General features: G+C 34.8%; 1 protein-coding gene across 1 annotated transcript; it reads left to right on the forward strand.

The window, feature by feature from the left end:
* The first annotated feature begins 5,609 nt into the window (after positions 1 to 5,609).
* On the forward strand, positions 5,610 to 8,479 carry LOC109801112 (sugar carrier protein C). The gene has a single exon (XM_020362105.3). The coding sequence runs from the start codon at positions 5,663 to 5,665 to the stop codon at positions 7,211 to 7,213; it is 1,551 nt and encodes a 516-aa protein (XP_020217694.2). The 5' UTR covers positions 5,610 to 5,662; the 3' UTR covers positions 7,214 to 8,479.
* The last annotated feature ends 6,834 nt before the right edge of the window (positions 8,480 to 15,313 follow it).

The raw sequence follows: 15,313 nt of genomic DNA on the forward strand, positions 1-15,313 counted from the left end.
AATGGATAATCATAAAAACATATCATTCGTCAATTTGAATTAATAAAATGAAGTATCAAATGGTATTCAAACTTTTTTAAAAATTTGTAGATTTGATCTATGCATTAAGAATTTTAAATTCAACGGTTGGATCGTAAGGATTTGATATAGAACATGAATTATATAGTGAACGGAATAAGTTTAGGTAAACTTACTCATAGAATAAACAAATCCCTCTTTTATATATATATTCCTAGGAAAAATATTGTAGGTTGAAAACTACATAATTGCAAACATTTTATTATTGTTCAGTAAAACCGCGTTCTAGCCAGTACACAGTTATCTTTTATCGTCAACGGAAATTGATTTATATTGATAGTTAGGTGAATTAATTTGAAAATAATTTAAAATTTAATTTAATAATTAAATTGTTGAATTTGATTGAAGAATCAAATGAGATGAATGATTTAAAAATTGAATTTGATAAATAAATGAGTCATATTTGAATAATGTATAATTTGACTTGTTGAGTTCAAAAATTAACTCAACATATAAATTTTTTTTATTTAATTCTAGTTTATTAAAATTTGAAATAACATTCAAAATTAAGTTAAAAGTTAACAATAACAAAAAGAAAATGAATACTTTATAACTTCATGATTATAGATTGAGTTTTTTATTTTTATTTTATGTAAGGTGAAATAGTTTTTATTTATACATATTTTAATTTTAATTATAATTTTTTAGTCATATCATATAACTTTACAAAATTAATAAATTAAGTTATGTCTTGTATTTTTAAAATAATTAAACAATTATTTTATCTCAAATTTATTATTAAAAATGTATAAATTAAAAAAATCAATTTTTTATTTATGTAATTTAAACTAATGAGCTGAATAAAGATAATAACGAATTTAAACTGAGTCAAATTCAAACTAAAAAAACAAAGTTATACCAAACTTAAGTTAAATTATGAACTGAATTAAATATTATTGAGTCTAGTTAAATTCCTAATCCTAGTTGTTGAAAATAATAATCATTATCATGGAGGCTGGTGAGAGATGGCACCAGGAGATGGGCCCAATGGAAAACTATGTTCAAGCTTAAACGATAACGACAAGCCCATTCATTTTTGTTTACCTTTTGGATTTTGAAAAGCTATCACATATATAATCCAAGTTGTTGGCACAAAGCAAAGCTCACAATTAATGTGTTCCGGCTAAAGGGTGGACTAGGGTTTTTTCCTAGATCGTGCCTTAGAGCCAGAACATTCAAAAGTGTAATCTGCCTTCTCAACTCTAGGGTTTCTTCTTTTATAGTTTCTTGTTTACGGGCTTTATGGGCCCCGAGAATGTAGAGATTTCCTTAACCGTTTTGATCTGGCTAATATTTGGAGAGGGACAGTGGGACCTTGCCCTTGCTATCAGGTAGTCCCTGTATGCGAGAGTTGTGTCGGCCCCCGACCGACCATACCCGTACTGAGGGTATAGTCGGGTATTGGCCGAGTTGGTTCTTGTAAGCGAAAGGAATCGGAAATATACCGACCAGGTTAAGTAGAGAAACCAAGTCGAATAATAACCGAACCACTCTTAGAGGGGTGATTGGCGAGAGCTACAGTCGGCCTGGCATATCGACAAGAGCTACAGTCGGCCTAGCATATCGGCAAGAGCTACAGTTGACCTGACATATCGGCGAGAGCTACAGTTGGCCTGACATATTGGCGAGAGCTACAGTCGACCTGGCATATTGGCGAGAGCTACAGTCGGCCTGGCATATCGGCGAGAGCTACAGTCGGCCTGACATACGTAGTAGGCAGGTCAAAATTGGACCTGGACCGTACACTAGCCCTCCAGCGCTGAGCCTATAAGGCGGAAGGGCTTTGCTAGATAGGGGGTCGGCTTAGCCATGGCCGACATGTCCCTCGTGGAGGCCCCTAGTTAGATTTCGTCCTGGACCGTACATTAGCCCTCCAGCGCTAAGCCTATAAGGCGGAAGGGCTTTGCTAGATAGGGGGTCGGCTTAGCCATGGCCGACATGTCCCTCGTGGAGGCCCCTAGTCAGATTTCGTCCTAGACTGTACATTAGCCCTCCAGCCTTGAGCATGCAAGGCGAGAAGGCTTATCCTCGGCCGATACATACAGTCATATTCTTGTTGAGCACACTTTTATGGCTAAGGCAAGGGACAGACCAAGAAGATTCACTGACTCGTTATCTCAATTCGTGGCTCCTCGGGCTCTGGTAGGGGATGTGAGAAAATTCACCCAGTTAAAAAGCTTCAAATGGAGTAGTCGGTTAACTATCCGACTCAGTCACCTTGGGTCACCGAAATACCGAGTCGAAATTCACCAAAATCAAGTCGCCTAATTTTCGACTATAAATGATGAGAAATTTTTTTTGTTACAATGAAATTCGACAATCCGATCGGCGAAATACCAACTCACAAAATGAGTGGAAAATTTTCCGAGTTAAAATGAATCCAACTAATAGCCCCCATGCCCACCATTTCGAGACTGAAATAAAAAGATGTTCTTCTAGCTAAGATGTGGCGTTTTTGGCTGAGGTGTGGGACATGATAAGCCTACGGGTCAGACAAATGTCGATCTCCCTAGAATGATTTAGTATTTTGGGTGTTCTCTGATGAGTTTTGCTTCCCCCTAGTTCGGATTTTTACCGAGCGATCATGAATTTGTGTCTTCGAGTTATTTTATACTCGCCCAGTCAGATTTTTACCGATCAATCACAAGTTTGGTCTTCGAGTTATTTATACTCGCCCAGTCAGATTTTTACCGATCAATCACGAGTTTGGTCTTCGAGTTATTTATACTCGCCCAGTCGGATTTTTACTGATCAATCACGAGTTTGTCTTCGAGTTATTTATACTCGCCCAGTCGGGTTTTTGCCGATCAATCACGAGTTTGGCTTCGAGTTATTTATACTCGCCCAGTCGGATTTTTACCGATCAATCACGAGTTTGGTCTTCGAGTTATTTATACTCGCCCAGTCAGATTTTTACGGATCAATCACGAGTTTGGTCTTCGAGTTATTTATACTCGCCCAGTCAGATTTTTACCAATCAATCACGAGTTTGTCTTCGAGTTATTTATACTCGCCCAATCGGATTTTTACCGATCAATCACGAGTTTGGTCTTCGAGTTATTTATACTCGCCCAGCCGAACTTTTGCCGACAATCACGAGTTTGTCTTCGAGTTATTTATACTCGCCCAGCCGGACTTTTGCCGACAATCACGAGTTTGTTGCCTTTAAATAACACACCTGTCGATCATGGAAAGATAAAAGAGATGGTATTTAATAAAATTGGAATTATTGGTTAGACGTGCCTCGTTAGAAACCTTCTCAGCAAAAAACCTTTTCACATTTTTATATGGAATAAAAATCTCTTGGGACGACCCCAGCTTCTCGGCTTTCAGCTGCCCTTTTGTTGATTTTTCCCTTCTCCGTCTTGATGTGACTCAGGGAGAAAGCTCTCACCTCCGACATCATTTGACAATTCGCTTTCTCCAGCGCGATGTCGAAAGTTCCAGACCTTAAGCCCTTCTAGAACGCGATGACTGCCATCCTTTCATCCAAGGACGCTATCCTCCAGGCGACCTCATTGAACCTTTGCAGAAAGTCCTTCAACGACTCCTCCTGCTTCTGTTTGAGGTCGAACAAGTCCGACGTGATCGGTGGTTTCTTCTTGTTAGCGGCAAACTGTGCCATGAAGAGCCGACTAAAGACATCAAAGTCGGTGATTGATCGGTCAGGGAGACCACTAAACCAATCCAATGCTGCTTTTTTGAGTGTACCCATGAATAGTTTGCAGCGGACTTCCATACTTCCTCCACAAATCAACATTTGAGCGCGGAAATCCGTCAAGTGCTGACTGGGATCCTGAGTTCCATCAAAAGGTTCGACTTGGGGAATCCGATGATCCCTTAGGATGGTCTCGGCCTCTATGGCCTCCGAAAAAGGTCGAAAATCTCTGGGGACTTCCATCATGACATCTTCCTCCACCGTCGTGGCGTTGGCCGTTATCATAGCTTGCATCTCGTCCTCCCGCCTCATAATCTCCTCGTTTTCTCGTTGAATAGCCTCCTCTCTCTCCCTGGATCGTGCATTCTCCTCCCTCAAAATGTTGATCAATGCCATCATCTCCTCCATGGTAGGGTGTTGTGAGTCGCTGTTGGATGTGCCGCCTCTTGCCATGGTAAAGTGCGGATTCTTCTGTGTTACTTGGGGCGTAGGAAAAGTTTCACCGTAGTCCCACGGTGGGCGCCAAAATGTTCCGGCCAAAGGGTGGACTAGGGTTTTTTCCTAGATCGTGCCTTAGAGCCAGAGCATTCAAAACTGTAATCTGCCTTCTCAACTATAGGGTTTTTTCTTTTATAGTTTCTTGTTTACGGGCTTTATGGGCCCCGAGAATGTAGGGATTTCCTTAACCGTTTTGATCTGGCTAATATTTGGTGAGGGACAGTGGGACCTTGCCCTTGCTATCGGGTAGTCCCTGTATGCGAGAGTTGTGTCGGCCTCCGACCGACCATACCCGTACTGAGGGTACAGTCGGGTATTGCCCGAGTTGGTTCTTGTAAGCGGAAGGAATCAGAAATATATCGACCAGGTTAAGTAGAGAAACCAAGTCGAATAATAACCGAACCACTCTTAGAGGGGTGATCAGCGAGAGCTACAGTCGGCCTGGCATATCGGCGAGAGCTACAGTTGGCCTGGCATATCGGCGAGAGCTACAGTCGGCCTGACATATCAGCGAGAGCTACAGTCGGCCTGACATATCGGCGAGAGCTACAGTCGGCCTGACATACATAGTAGGCAGGTCAGAATCCGACCTGGACTGTACACTAGCCCTCCAGCGCTGAGCCTATAAGGCGGAAGGGCTTTGCTAGACAAGGGGTCGGCTTAGCCATGACCGACATGTCCCTCGTGGAGGCCCCTAGTCGAATTTCGTCCTGGATCGTACAATTTGCTTTACTCATTCTTGATGCAAAGTCCAAAGTTAAAGAATTTGAGAAAATTATTGAAATGTACAAGACGACACAAAACATTTTTTTTTTAATTTATTAAAATCTATTCTAAGTCATCATGTAGTCTCTCACAGTTCTATATTAAGTATCGTTTAGATTATTTTATATAGATTAAAAAACTGGTATTAAAAACCTAATAATTAAATAAAAGAGAATAATAATTTATAAAATTACTTTTTATTATTAATCTTCTACATTATGTATATTGATTGTGTATTTTATATTACGTATATATTATAATATAATATATGACATAATATATATAGAGAAAAGAAATATGAGTTTATTTTATTTTGTTTTGTTACTTCCTAACCTTAGTTTCTTCTCGAGATAAAAAAATACACTAGAATGACATAATAAATAAGAGATAGGATAAAGAAACAACATAATATAATATGATAAGATATTATCGTATCATTTTATATCTTGTTTACCAAACAGATATAAGATATAGAAGAAAATAATATAAAAGAAATTTTTATAGATAGAGATATATGATAATTAAGATAAAAAAAAGGTCAGGAAATTCCTCTATATAAACAGGAGCACTTCCCTTCCGAGTTCCGAAAGCTCCATCTTGTTTAGATAGCTCCTGAGTCTTCACTTTGCTTCTATTGTTTAGATTAGTGTCTCGGTGAGAAAAATGGCTGCAGTGGTAGTTAGCAGTGGAGGGAGCAAAGAGTACCCCGGGAGTCTCACTCCCTTTGTGACGGTAACATGCATAGTCGCAGCCATGGGTGGGTTGATCTTCGGTTACGATATCGGAATATCTGGAGGGGTGACGTCAATGGATGCATTTTTGAACAAGTTCTTTCCGTCGGTGTTCCGGAAGAAGAACTTGGACAAAACGGTGAACCAGTACTGTCAATACAACAGCCAGACACTAACCATGTTCACGTCATCCTTGTACTTGGCCGCACTGCTCTCGTCGTTGGTTGCCTCCACCATCACGCGTAGGTTCGGCCGAAAACTCTCCATGCTTTTTGGAGGCTTGCTTTTCCTCGTGGGTGCTCTCATCAACGGCTTTGCCCAACACGTTTGGATGTTGATCGTGGGTCGGATCTTGCTCGGCTTTGGTATCGGATTTGCCACTCAAGCTGTGCCACTTTACCTCTCTGAAATGGCTCCATACAAATATAGAGGAGCACTCAACATTGGGTTCCAATTGTCAATTACTGTTGGCATACTTGTGGCCAATGTGTTGAACTACTTCTTCGCCAAAATCAAAGGTGGTTGGGGATGGAGGTTGAGTTTGGGTGGTGCTATGGTTCCTGCCCTCATAATCACAATCGGATCACTAATCCTTCCCGACACCCCCAATTCCATGATTGAAAGGGGTGATCGTGAAAAGGCCAAGGCTCAGCTCCAGAAAGTTCGTGGCGTGGATGATGTTGATGAAGAGTTCAATGACCTTGTGGCAGCTAGTGAAGCTTCAAGCACAGTGGAGCACCCTTGGAAAAACTTGTTGCAGAGAAAATACCGACCCCACCTTACTATGGCTGTGTTGATTCCATTCTTCCAGCAACTCACTGGAATCAATGTGATCATGTTTTATGCGCCTGTGCTGTTTAGTTCCATTGGGTTTAAGGACGATGCTGCTCTAATGTCAGCTGTCATCACCGGTGTTGTGAATGTTGTTGCAACATGTGTCTCAATTTATGGAGTTGATAAGTGGGGTAGGAGAGCCCTTTTCCTTGAAGGTGGAGTTCAGATGCTCATATGCCAAGCTATAGTTGCAATTGCTATTGGAGCCAAGTTTGGAATCGATGGAAACCCTGGAGATTTGCCACAGTGGTATGCTATTGTTGTGGTTCTCTTCATTTGCATTTACGTGGCAGCATTTGCATGGTCTTGGGGTCCCCTTGGTTGGTTGGTGCCTAGTGAGATCTTTCCATTGGAGATTCGTTCGGCTGCTCAGAGTATCACTGTCGCGGTCAACATGCTCTTCACTTTCTTAATTGCGCAAGTCTTCTTGCAAATGCTTTGCCACATGAAGTTTGGCTTATTCATCTTCTTCGCCTTCTTTGTGTTGTTCATGTCATTCTTCGTTTTCTTCCTTTTGCCCGAAACCAAGGGTATTCCAATTGAAGAAATGCCTAAGGTGTGGAAGGCACACCCATTCTGGGCCAGATTCGTTCAACATGATGATTATGATAACGGAGTTCAGATGGGAAAGGGATCTAGTCAAGTGTAGTTAATTAATTAGTCCTTTATTTTTGTTGTTGTTTTTTTCTTTTTCCTTGTAAATCATCCTATTGATGTTCGAGTCAGTTTTAATGTATTGAATTGTTTTTATGAAAAAGTTCTTTATTTTAGAAATTTGTCTTCTGTCAGGAGAATTTTTTTTCTTTTTCAAAGTCCACCAACAATCATTTTAAAAACCCACTTTCTATCGATTTAAGTTTAATGTATAGTACATCTATAATACGTATTTTTTTTTATGATACCACTTTCTTTATTAAATTAAGAAACATATTTTGATTTTTTATTTTTGTTATTTTAAATTTGATCTACTAGTTTTAAGGAAAGAGAAAAAGTGATTAAAAACAAAGGTTTCGAAAGAATTTGAATTTAGAATTGACATCTTATTGGTCAGTGAGTTTTAGACTTAAATTACAGATTTGATTTTGGTTAAGGTTAAGAAAATAACATTATGCACAACATACCTATCATATATGTATGTGACTTGTTGATATTAATCTCTTGGTAATTAGAATGATTACTAGAACATTAACAATGGAATATACGAGTATAAAAAATAAAATCTTCAAATCTCCTATGATATATGGAATTTGAATAATTATCTTTAAATGGAATGATTTAAAATATTAACATCAGTGTACTTAAAAAAGTTATTTAATCTCATATATAATTTAAAATTTTGACTTTACTATATCAAATTAATATACATAAAGATAATGTAACATAATTTAATTAAATATTTTACTTTCACAATCTTAACTTTAACTTTTTATAACTTAAATTTATTTATAAAGTTATATATAGTTTATCATTAAAATAAATCAAGAAAAAGATATTATATCTCTGTTTATTTATTTAAAAAATAATAATGAAATTTAAATAATGTGACTTGTAGTTAAAAGAAACTGTATGTTAGTGATAAGAAAGTATATAATAAGATCTCGAGTAAAATAAAATTAAAAAAAATGTGCAGAACCAAATTTCATATCCTCGTCTCTGTTTTATTTATTTATTTTTTATGAAATACCTCTTAATTAATTATTGATAATATTTATTGAAATAATACAATATGGAATGTAGCTATAATCTCTAAGTCCAACTTGATATGTAGTTGCCTTTACTAAATTGTAAGCCACTAAATTTACTTGTCTATTTAAGAAAAATGCTATTATGGTTTGCCAGTGTTTTTAAGACTTCCTTACATTTATATAAACCATCACCAAATTAAAAAATCTTCTATATGCTTGTTACTAATACCATGATTACTTTATAGCAATTCACCTCAAAGGAGGCAAACCCTAAACCATGTTTAGTAATCCATTTAGCTACCTCGAGGAGCGCTAACGCTTCTCCTATGTAGGGATTCAGGGATGAAAGGGAACTTGCATGTTCTGGCCAGAATGAAATTAAAAAAAATCTGCACAATAAAATTTCATATCCTCGTCTCTATTTTATTTATTTATTTATTTATTTTATGAAATACTTCTTAATTCATCATTGATAATATTTATTGAAATAATACAATATGGAATGTAGAAATAATCTCTAACTCCAACTTGAGATTTAGTTGCCTTTACTAAGGTGTAAGCCACTAAATTTACTTGTCTATTTAAAAAAATGCCATTACAGTTTGCCAGTATTTGTAAGACTTTCTTACATTTACATAAATCATCACCAAATTCAAAAATCTTCTATATGCTTGTTACTAATACCATGGTTACTTTATAGCAATCCAACTCAAAGGAGACAAACCCTAAACTAGGTTTAGTAATCCATTTAGCTGCCTCGAGAAGTGCTAACGCTTTCCCTACACGGGGATTCAAGCATGAAAGGGAACCTGCATGTTCTGGCCCAAATGAACAATCCAGGGTTTTAAATTGCGAACCGCATCACGCATGGTGGCCGCAATATTGCGGTTACGGCCTTGTCTGCAACAGCATCGGACCGCAATTGCGGTGAGATCGTAAATCACAAATTTGTTTGTAATGTAACGGTGTTGCATCCGCAACACCTCCGTTTTGAATTCGCAATATAAAAAATTGAAGGTTGGAACAAAGAATTGCTTTAAAAAATAACTTTTTTTTTTATATAAAAAAGTAACTTTCGAGAATCTTTTCGAAGAAAAGAACAGAGAATCATTTCAGAATTTAGATCAATAATAGTTCAAACTTTAAAATGACTTAAAAGGTGAAAAACAATAACATAGAACTTAGAAGGTTGGAAAGTCAGTAACTCACTTTCATTCGAAACTCAGGACTACCAAGTAGAGGAAGCTTGCTTGTTAATTGTAAGTTTTCTGCCTCTTACCTCTGTTTCTGTTTCTCTTTGTTGTTGTCATTGATATCCTTACTGGTGTTGTTGTTGTGCCGCACTCTCAAATGCATTGGTTGCGCGGTAAATGGTGATGAATTTGTGATTTTGGCTTGAATTGCTTGATTTTGGTTTATCGCTGTGGTGAATCTGGAATTTGTGGTTAACACATCAACCCATAAGAATGAAACCTAGCCAATTCTTTTAATATAATTTTTTACTTAGTGCTGCAAACTAACGTGGCATGGAAAAAGAATGGAATGAGAGGTGGATTTGGCACGTGGGCCTTTGGGCTTTGTGGCCTTTAATGAAAATTTCAAATGGCCTTTAGAGATTAGACATGTCAATCTCCTCCGTATTGTATGGGCTGTTAGCAAATATAAGTTTCTAATTTAGAATTTCAGTGGATCATGGGCCTAATATCATGAATCTCTAATATTTTAATTTTATATTAAATTATTATTATTAATGTAGCATTGAACCATTGAACCCTGTGCGGCTGTGCCCTACTCCAAATTGCTTTCACTTGCCCAAAAGATAAGAACTGGGTTACGTGCACATGCATCTCTATTTTAATTTCATTTTCGAACAAAATTCAAGTTTTCTAAAGCATGTTCATAGGTATAAATTAAATGGTATTAAATGTATTTTCTTTATTTTCTAATCAGTAGGGTTGAGATATTTTGTGTCACTATTAAAAATAAAAATTAAATAATAAAAATATATTAATCTAGTTGGTGTTATGATTAATCCATTAGTTTTAATTTCTTAAATTTGATTAAAAAAATAATATTTTTTAAATTTTTTAAAATAAAAGGGTATAATGAAATATATTAATCTAGTTGGTTCTCTTCATTTGCATTTACGTGGCAGCATTTGCATGGTCTTGGGGTCCCCTTGGTTGGTTGGTGCCTAGTGAGATCTTTCCATTGGAGATTCGTTCGGCTGCTCAGAGTATCACTGTCGCGGTCAACATGCTCTTCACTTTCTTAATTGCGCAAGTCTTCTTGCAAATGCTTTGCCACATGAAGTTTGGCTTATTCATCTTCTTCGCCTTCTTTGTGTTGTTCATGTCATTCTTCGTTTTCTTCCTTTTGCCCGAAACCAAGGGTATTCCAATTGAAGAAATGCCTAAGGTGTGGAAGGCACACCCATTCTGGGCCAGATTCGTTCAACATGATGATTATGATAACGGAGTTCAGATGGGAAAGGGATCTAGTCAAGTGTAGTTAATTAATTAGTCCTTTATTTTTGTTGTTGTTTTTTTCTTTTTCCTTGTAAATCATCCTATTGATGTTCGAGTCAGTTTTAATGTATTGAATTGTTTTTATGAAAAAGTTCTTTATTTTAGAAATTTGTCTTCTGTCAGGAGAATTTTTTTTCTTTTTCAAAGTCCACCAACAATCATTTTAAAAACCCACTTTCTATCGATTTAAGTTTAATGTATAGTACATCTATAATACGTATTTTTTTTTATGATACCACTTTCTTTATTAAATTAAGAAACATATTTTGATTTTATATTTTTGTTATTTTAAATTTGATCTACTAGTTTTAAGTAAAGAGAAAAAGTGATTAAAAAAAAGGTTAAAGAATTTGAATTTAGAATTGACATGTTATATTGGTCGGTGAGTTTTAAACTTAAATTACAGATTTGATTTTAGTTAAGGTTAAGAAAATAACATTATCTACAACATACCTATCATACATGTATGTGACTTGTTGATATTAATCTCTTGGTAATTAGAATGATTACTAGAACATTAACAATGGAATATACGAGTATAAAAAATAAAATCTTCATATCTCCTATGATATATGGAATTTGAATAATTATCTTTAAATGGAATGATTTAAAATATTAACATCAGTGTACTTAAAAAAGTTATTTAATCTCATATATAATTTAAAATTTTGACTTTACTATATCAAATTAATATACATAAAGATAATGTAACATAATTTAATTAAATATTTTACTTTCACAATCTTAACTTTAACTTTTTATAACTTAAATTTATTTATAAAGTTATATATAGTTTATCATTAAAATAAATCAAGAAAAAGATATTATATCTCTGTTTATTTATTTAAAAAATAATAATGAAATTTAAATAATGTGACTTGTAGTTAAAATAAACTGTATGTTAGTGATAACAAAGTATATAATAAGATCTCGAGTAAAATAAAATTAAAAAAATATGTGCAGAACCAAATTTCATATCCTCGTCTCTGTTTTATTTATTTATTTTTTATGAAATACCTCTTAATTAATCATTGATAATATTTATTGAAATAATACAATATGGAATGTAGCTATAATCTCTAAGCCCAACTTGATATGTAGTTGCCTTTACTAAATTGTAAGCCACTAAATTTACTTGTCTATTTAAGAAAAATGCCATTATGGTTTGCCAGTGTTTTTAAGACTTCCTTACATTTATATAAACCATCACCAAATTAAAAAATCTTCTATATGCTTGTTATTAATACCATGATTACTTTATAGCAATTCACCTCAAAGGAGACAAACCCTAAACCATGTTTAGTAATCTATTTAGCTACCTCGAGAAGCGCTAACACTTCTCCTATGTGGGGATTCAGGGATGAAAGGGAACCTGCATGTTCTGGCCAGAATGAAATTAAAAAAAAATGTGCACAATAAAATTTCATATCCTCGTCTCTATTTTATTTATTTATTTTATGAAAAAATTCTTAATTCATCATTGATAATATTTATTGAAATAATACAATATGGAATGTAGAAATAATCTCTAACTCCAACTTGAGATTTAGTTGCCTTTACTAAGGTGTAAGCCACTAAATTTACTTGTCTATTTAAAAAAAATGCCATTACGGTTTGCCAGTATTTGTAAGACTTTCTTACATTTACATAAATCATCACCAAATTCAAAAATCTTCTATATGCTTGTTACTAATACCTTGGTTACTTTATAGTAATCCACCTCAAAGGAGACAAATCCTAAACTAGGTTTAGTAATCCATTTAGCTGCCTCGAGAAGTGCTAACGCTTTCCCTACGCGGGGATTCAAGTATGAAAGGGAACCTGGATGTTCTGGCCCAAATGAACAATCCATGGTTTTAAATTGCGAACCGCATCACGCATGGTGGCCGCAATATTGCGGTTACGGCCTTGTCTGCAATAGCATCGGACCGCAATTGCGGTGAGATCGTAAATCACAAATTTTTTTGTAATGTAACGGTGTTGCATCCGCAACACCTCCGTTTTGAATTCGCAATATGACAATTGAAGGTTGGAACAGAGAATTGTTTTAAAAAAATAACTTTTTTTTTTATAAAAAAAGTAACTTTCGAGAATCTTTTCAAAGAAAAGAACAGTGAATCATTTTAAAATTTAGATCAATAATGGTTCAAACTTAAAAATGACTTAAAAGGTGAAAAACAATAACATAGAACTTAGAAGGTTGGAAAGTCAGTGACTCACTTTCATTCGAAACTCTGGACTACCAAGTAGAGGAAGCTTGCTTATTAATTGTAAGTTTTCTGCCTCTTACCTCTGTTTCTGTTTCTCTTTGTTATTGTCATTAATATCCTTACTGGTGTTGTTGTTATGCCACACTCTCAAATCCATTGGTTCCGCGGTAAATGGTGATGAATCTGTGATTTTGGCTTGAATCGCTTGATTTTGGTTTGTCGCTGTGGTGAATCTGGAATTATGTTACATAAAGATAATATAACATAATTTAATTAAATATTTTACTTTCACAATCTTAACTTTAACTTTTTATAACTTAAATTTATTTATAAAGTTATATATAGTTTATCATTAAAATAAATCAAGAAAATATGTTATATCTATGTTTATTTATTAAAAAATAATGAAATTTAAATAATAATATGTGACTTGTAGTTAAAAGAAACTATATGTTAGTGATAAGAAAGTAATAAGATCGAGTAAAATAAAATTAAAAAAAATGTGCACAACAAAATTTCATATCCTCGTCTCTGTTTTATTATTTTTTTTTATGAAAAACCTCTTAATTAATTCATCATTGATAATATTTATTGAAATAATACAATATGGAATGTAGCTATAATCTCTAAGTCCAACTTGTAACACCCCAAATTTTTGATTGTATGAGGTAAGTTTTCTAGTTCCTGTAAATTCCAGTTGAGGTAAACATGGATTTGTCTCGGGTAGAAGTTGTGTTTAAGTGGGGAGATATCTAAGCCAGTTAGTGAGGATAAGAGTTTTATGAGGTTAGCTTATTATTATTGAAGGTTTATTGAAGGAATTTCTAAGATAGCATTGCCCTTGACTACATTCACTAGGAGGAGTATTGTCTTTATGTCGGATAGTAAGTATGAAGAGTAGTTCCAACTCTTAATTAAGGCAAGATTGACTAGTGTTAATATTATTGGATTTTAGTAAGCCTTTTGTGGTATATAGTAGTACTTATAAGATGAATTTGGATGCATTGTTGATGCAAGAAGGAAAGGTAGTAGCTTATGTTTCTAGGCAATTGAAAATTCATGAGAGGAACTACTTATATGATTCTAAGCTTGAGGTATTTAGTGATTGTTAGAGTCTTAAATATCTTTTGACCAAAGGAGATAGTTGAAATTTCTTAAGGACTAGGATTTTAATCTCTGTTGCTATCTAGGTAAAGGCAATGTGGTGACAGATGCCTTGAGTAGGATGATCTTTCATCTATCGTTTTGATGATTTAAAGGTTAAATTTGATTGAAGAGTTTAGAGATTTAAGCTTGATTTGTGATCTTACCCTTAGAAGCATTGAATTGAGTATGTCGAAGGTGACTAGTGAATTAATGGATGAGATTAGAGGAGCCTAAGAGTTAGATCCTTTCTTAGTGAACCAAGTGGAGAGGATTGGTAATGGTATAGATAGCCCTTTTCGAGTGGAAGTTGATGGTGTTTTGTGGTTTCAGGATAGAATTTATGTGTCTAATAATCCCGAATTAAGGAAGATGATCTTAGAAGAAGGCAATAAGAGTACTCTTAGTATTCACTTAGGAGCTATTAGATGGATTAGGACCTTAGGAGGATGTATGAGAGTGGCGTAGCGGAAGCGTGGTGGTCTAAGGTGAAGAGAGGAGTAGAGGAAGTTGTGGACTCGTGTGTAGTATTCCAAAAATCTAAGGTGGAAATTAGAAAGTCTAAGGCAGGAGACATATCCATTTTTATTTGCTTCAGGTAATTTCGGGGACGAAATTTTTAAAAGGATGGGAGAATTGTAACACCTCGAATTTTTTTACTAATACTACGAATAATTATTATTTATTTTTTTATTTATGAAGATTATTTCCTTATAATTATTTTGATTAATTAAATGGGTTTGATTGAATTTTTAAAGGTTTTTAATAATAATCATTGATGAAAATTATTTTTTTATAATATTATTAATTATGATATTTTGTTATAATTATTATTTGAAGAAAATCATGTTTTAAATTGTATTGATATTTTATTTTAATTTGATATATATCTATATAAATATATATATATATATATATATATATATATATATATATGTGTGTGTGTGTGTGTTATTTATTTATTTATTAATTAGTAATTCTGGATTTTCATAGCCCTGGAACGGGCTATTCCACTTTGGGAACGGGTCGTTCCAACTCGAGCAAGCATGGGTAAAATTTCAACCCAGAACGGGCCGTTCCACTTTGGTAACGGGCCGTTCCGGATGTGGTTTTAAAGAATAAAGTATTGACTCAGAACGGACCGTTCTGGTTTTGGAACGGGCCGTTCTGGGAGAGGCTTTTG

This window comes from Cajanus cajan, chromosome 7 (genome assembly GCF_000230855.2).
Source record: "Cajanus cajan strain Asha chromosome 7, NIPB_CcT2T_4, whole genome shotgun sequence".
Classification (NCBI taxonomy): Eukaryota; Viridiplantae; Streptophyta; class Magnoliopsida; order Fabales; family Fabaceae; genus Cajanus; species Cajanus cajan.

Bases quoted from the DNA above. Each gene is read 5' to 3' on its own strand.
- LOC109801112 (XM_020362105.3), top strand. From the start codon at position 5,663: ATGGCTGCAGTGGTAGTTAGCAGTGGAGGGAGCAAAGAGTACCCCGGG.